Source organism: Coenobita brevimanus, chromosome 64 (genome assembly GCF_032717465.1).
Source record: "Coenobita brevimanus isolate Jiangsu-jjx chromosome 64, ASM3271746v2, whole genome shotgun sequence".
Classification (NCBI taxonomy): Eukaryota; Metazoa; Arthropoda; class Malacostraca; order Decapoda; family Coenobitidae; genus Coenobita; species Coenobita brevimanus.
Window position 1 is genome coordinate 25,448,690 of NC_137017.1, and position 6,000 is coordinate 25,454,689.

At 41.6% G+C, this 6,000-nt stretch overlaps 1 protein-coding gene across 1 annotated transcript in view; it reads left to right on the forward strand.

Moving 5' to 3' along the window:
- The window catches only part of PolE1 (DNA polymerase epsilon catalytic subunit 1), a 69,532-nt gene extending 66,255 nt beyond the window's left edge, over positions 1 to 3,277 (forward strand). Inside the window, exons 28-29 of the mRNA XM_080276090.1 lie at positions 857 to 989; positions 3,095 to 3,277. Of these exons, the coding sequence (XP_080132216.1) occupies positions 857 to 989; positions 3,095 to 3,277 (316 nt within the window). The remainder of the gene's footprint in view (positions 1 to 856; positions 990 to 3,094) is intronic.
- Positions 3,278 to 6,000: the final 2,723 nt, after the last annotated feature.

Here is a 6,000-nt window from a genome sequence, read left to right on the forward strand (position 1 = left end):
GTGATATATTGGAAAATGCCCACGACTAGTAATGAGGACTGTACCAACAAAACCTACTGGTACTGAAATTATATGTATTGTGAAGATACCGGTATACTGGTATATGTTGAAATGGAATTATTTTACCCAGATACTAACATTTTGGTTATTGTGGTGTTGCAAATCATCATAGTAAACAATTTCATTGTGTGTGTGTGTGTGTGTGTGTGTGTGTGTGTGTGTGTGTGTGTGTGTGTGTTTGTAGCCCTACATTCCTGATATAATGAGGTTTTAAAGATTTGGATGATATATGGGAATACCTCCTTGGTTTACACAATTTATGGCACAAAAATTAAGATGTATTATGTAGTTTGTGTTGCTTTGTTGTCTGAGCCAGAGTGTAAGAAAGATTTGGTAATACAGTGAGTTCTTACTTAAAGTGTAAGGTAGTGGAGGTAAACCGCTGCTTTAAATGAAACATCTTTATATGAGACATGATTCCAGTTCATGACTGAGGGGTTAAATACCCAAAAAACACTTATTTCTGTTTTGAAAATAACTTTGTAATGAAGTACAAGAAACTTTTAAGTGAAGAAGATGTGTTATTTTCATCAGCTTAATACTGTACTGAAATGGCTTTAATCCTATCACCCCAGTGATGTATTTTCCATTTTAATCAAGTAGACTGACAATTATAAGTAACCTATGATTTACTCTTGCAGGAGGTTGACATCTTAACATTATTAATTGCTAGCAGGCAAATTGATTTATTCAGATGTTTCATAAGCTGCATCAGATACATAACCATTGCCACCATTCAAGCTGTATGTATTGCCTTCTTTCAAGCTGATGTATAATTGTATGTTGTTTTATGCAGACATGTGTGGCAGTGTAGTCAGTGTAGTGCCAGCTACCCATCAGTGGAGATTGAGTACCAGTTGGTGGGCCTCATTCACAACACATCCATGGCTCATGTACTGCAGGATGTACAGTGTGACCGATGCTCTCAGGTGGGTTCAAATGCCTGTTTATCTATCTATCCATCTGTGGCCAGACTTCTTGATTCCAGAGGGGATGGCCACAAACAAATATCTTTCACATTATTGTGGCCCCTGCATTTAGGCAGCCTTTCTTTGTCTCCTACCACTTCCATTCATATGTCCCTCTGCCCAGTCTTTCCAAATCCTTGGTTGCCCTCTCTTCTGCTGTCCCTTCACCTCATTCATGTTAAACATAGGATGGCCTTTTTTTTTTCTTTTTTAAGGAGTTGTTGCCTCATCTAGAAAAGATCATACTGATAACTTGAATATTTTGGGCTGCAAGAGGTGCCAGCAAATATTAATATAGCTTTTAAGCACTAGGTAAGATTTCATTCATTTGTTCGTTTAGAAAGGCTCCAACATGCATCTCTGCGCCTTGGTTACCTGATTGTGGCTGTCCACACTGCTCAGTCTCTAGCAGCATCTCTAGTCCCTTAACCCTGAGGTCACAATGACTTCATCCCAAGTTTTTTTTTTTTTTTTTTTTTTTTTTTTTTTTTCCCCCAACAATCAAACCTCTCACCCTCTGCACCCGTTTGTCATCCTCTTAGTCTCTCCACATGCCTAACCATCTCAGTCTACCCCTTCTCATCACAACACTAATACATTCAAACCCCATCCTTCCTCTCAATTCATCAGTTTCAGTCCACCCCCCCCCCCCCCAAGCTAGTCATTATTATCTCTCTATATTTGAGCCTACAAATATCCTCCTCCTCATTACTTCCAAGTCTTACTGATGTACAGTATTAAATTCCTAGCACATGCTGCATACAAGGACCCCTTAACAAAAAGGAAGAGCCCTCTCAATGCCAGGTGGGGCAACAACTTCCTAAACTTCTTTCAACATTCCTTACTCTTGGTACTGAGCTAGTTCCAGCCCCACCTCTAGCACATATCACGTCCTACAAATAACAATACTCCACACGCTCAGGAGGCTTTCAAGCAAGATTAATCCTTTCCTGCCTCTTTGCATTTGTATGTCTTTCTTTACACATTAAAATTCTACATTATTTTGCAGCTTACCTTTAATACCACTACATCTCGTTTGCATTCACATATCACCAATACGGCACAAAATGGAGTTACTTTCCCCACCCTTGTGGCAAACTGCACATGGCACCACTCATGCTTTAGCAGTACTGTCACCTGCCATAGATATCATCATTTGTTTTTTCTGCATTTACTTTCACACCATTGTGTCCCATTCCATCTCTCCACTTCCTGAATCTTTCCTCCACCATCATCTCATTCTCAGTCGTCACTAAGTCACCAGCATACAACCCCTCCCATGGGAGTTCAGTTCTGAAATCATGTGAAAGAACCTGAAGCACCATGATAAACAATGCAGAATTTAAATCTGACCCCCAGTGCATACCATTGTTCATGAAAAATTCTTCACTCAAACCTGCATTCACTCTAAGCTTTGGTGTGATCACTCCATACATTGGCATAAACACTTTAATCATTCATTCCACAGAATGTAATAATCTTGAATTATTAATTGATTTCCTCTTGTGCCTTATCTCCACTAGGCCCGATGGGTACTATGGTAATGGTGAGCATTTTATTTTTATTGCAGTGGCGTAGTGGTCAACCCTTAAATTATTTAGTCTGCAAAAGCTTAGTTTTGGGATCAAGAGGGATAAGAATTATTGCTTTCATTATAATCAGGAGGTTATTTAGGTAACTTTCCTGCCAGAAAAATAAGTTAATATATAAGGTACTGTACTGGTAAGTTATTTTGTAATGTCAGGTGAAGCAGCCCAACATGAGCCTTCAGTGTACTTGTGAGGATTGATTCATGGTGGTTCTTTCTCTTCTGCTGCTCTTTCAGTCTTCATATCCCACCAAGCTGTACTGGTTGCTGCCGTGAGGAAAAAGTCAGTCTGCTGATAACCAGATCCTTCAGTCCTGGAGAGGGTTGCCACGAGCATACTGCCTCCATTTCACTCTGTCCTCCTCCATCAGGCAACCCTACCTCCATCTCACACCATTCTCATTCTTATCCTTTCTATCCCATCACTTTAACCACTCCTCAGAATAAGTGAATAATGAATGTTTTTTTTCATTGTCAGGTGAAACAGCCAAACATGAGTCTCCATTGTACATGTGGGGGTCGGTTTGTCACACTTCTGCGTCGTGAGGACTTCAGACACAAGCTTCGAGTGTTTACCAAAATTGCTATGTACTTCAGCATGCCACTGCTCGCTGAAACTGTACAGTGGATGATGGCCAATAACTCATGGACAAAGGTGTAAGGGGATGGTGGTATAGTCATTATCACCACCACCACCACCACCATCACCATCCTCACCCCTTTTCTCACCTTGAGGTAGGGGGTGTATCATATCATCATCACCACCTCTAGCACCTTGACCCCTGTTTTCACCTGTGGTGGGATGAGGTAGGATCTCAAAGCAAAGAAATGGAGTTAGGGATTTTTGCAATAGAATTGCAGTCAATATCATCATAATCATCCTGACTCCTTTTCCCACATAGAAAATTATGTTGTGAGTGGCTAAATTGTCAAAAGCACCATAGCCATCATTATCCTGACATATTTTCTAACAATAGATGAGTGAGTTGGAGACCCAAAACAATGAAGCGGAAAGATATATGCATTAAAATTATAACCATCATCATCCAGACCTTCTTTTCCTGCCTAAGGGTGGATTAAGGTAGAATCCAAAAGCCAGGGAGGAGAATCATCATCATCATCATCATCATCATCATCATCATCATCATCATCATCATCATCCGGACCTCCTTCCCCACCTTAGAGGAGGAGAAGAGTAGCAGCATCCAGACAGCCTAGGTTTGCCCAGTCCAATGGGCCACACTTCTATTCACTCATTATTCAAGCCCATGAAATCCTGGCTCCATCAGATAGACCAAAAAAAAATTTGCCATGTTCTGTAGCTTCAAATATATCCATCTGATAGAGTCAGTCCGAACGCTGTCACATTAAAAGGGGTGCCAAATCCCTGGTTATACGCTTCTTCGCACAAAACTCATCCAGCCAGCTCAATCTCTTGTCAGTCCCTTAGCCTCACCATCTTCCATACCTCTCTTCCTGTCACACTCATCCACCATATCCCTCCACCTTCTTCTTGGCCTACCTCACCTTCTCCCTCCTTCAGATGTGCTCAGATCGATCTTTTTCATCACTCTTGTCATCCATTCTATCCACATGACCAACCCATCTCAGTACGCTCTGTGATTCTGGTGTCCTCAGCTTTTCCTCACTCTGTGTCTTTCACAGATCACATTATTCCATATCCTGTGCACTCTCTGTACTCCACATACCATCCTCAGCAGTCCCATCTCCACTGCTTTTACTCCTGACTTTTCATTTTCATGCCACAACATAGTCTCACATCCATATGCTAAAGTTGGCACTAACACTCCATGTAAGCCTCGCGCAGCTGGAACACTCAAGCCTCTGTTTTTTATCAAGGCCTTCATAGCAACAGCTACTTTCCTTCCTTGTGTCACTCTACTTTCCACTTCTTTTGCACATTTTCCTCTCTTTTTCTATCGTTGTACCCAGGTATTTGAACTCTCACCGATTCCAGTCTCTCTCCATTCACTGTAACATCACATTGGGAGTCACCATCTCTCTCAACCATCACTCTACTCTTTTCTGCATTTACTCTCAAGGCATAACGCTCACAAACATTTACAAAACTCTTCCCTAATCTACCAAGCTTTTGTCTGGTGTTTGCAGGTAGCACTGCATCATTAGCATACAACAAATTTAAGATATTCCATCCATCACCATTCCTTACCAATGCCATCCCTCTCTCCATTACTCTTGTTTTTACATCTCTCATCACCCCATCCATGTAAATGCATTATATTGATCAACCTTGGGGACTTGACACAACCTTGTCGCACACCCTCATTGATCGTGAACCAATCACTTAGATTCTCATTTACCCTTACACATGCCTCACTACCATCTTAAAAACTTTTGACGGCACCTAGCAGCTTACCATTTACACCGTTCATGCACAAAACCTTCCACAGTCCTGGTCTGTCTACTTTGTCTTATGCTTTTTCCAGATCCATTAATGTCATGAACACCTTACAGTCCTTCTCACACGCCTTCTTCACTATCTGTCTTGCTGCACGTATTTGATCCACACATCCTTTGCCACTCCTAAAGCCACCCTGTTCGTCACTCAGTAGGACTTCTGATCTCTCTCTTACTTCATCCATCCATCCATCATCCATTCCTGTGTTTCCCCATGAGGAGCGTAGGAGCCTGGGGCTAGGCAAGTTGGTCCTGACATTTAAGATGAGAGTGACCAGCCTCACTCATCCCTGAGTGGCATTACATGAGTAATAAATCCCAACCACCCTTTGTATAGAAACCTACACAGGCCCAATCTGACTGGAGTACTTTAATTGCCCACTAGACCACCAAGCACCATAATTTGGTTATATGGTTACCACCCAGTGTAGTCAATGGTTTCCTAGTGTACAGGAAACCATTCGGCTTGTCACTCAGTGTAGAGTCACCAAGAGACCCTATAGAAAGAGAGACTGGACAGCCGGCATGTTGCTTCAGCAAATGGATGTTTCTGGACATCACCCAAGTACATATAAGGATCAGTAGTCACTGCTAGGTAACACCAGGCCACTTAACTGCTTTTCATATTTTGTGGTGTTTTTAGAACATCTGTTATGCTGTGTTTGCACAAGTGGTCCTTTCTTAATAAGTGAAGCTGTATAAAAGTGAGATTTTCCTCTCTGCATCAGCTTGGCAAATTTAGAAGCATACAAAGATCTGGGATGAATTTCCAGATGATGCTAGATTGTTTAACACCAGCAGCGTCTACTTATTTTGCTGTGGTTTGTAAGTTTGATGGAATTTTGGTTGAAGTTAAAGATTGTTGTTGTTTTTTATATCCATAATTGCGCTCTCCATCGGGATATTACAGTACCTAGGCCTCCATCCCCTGTGCGGATGCGGACC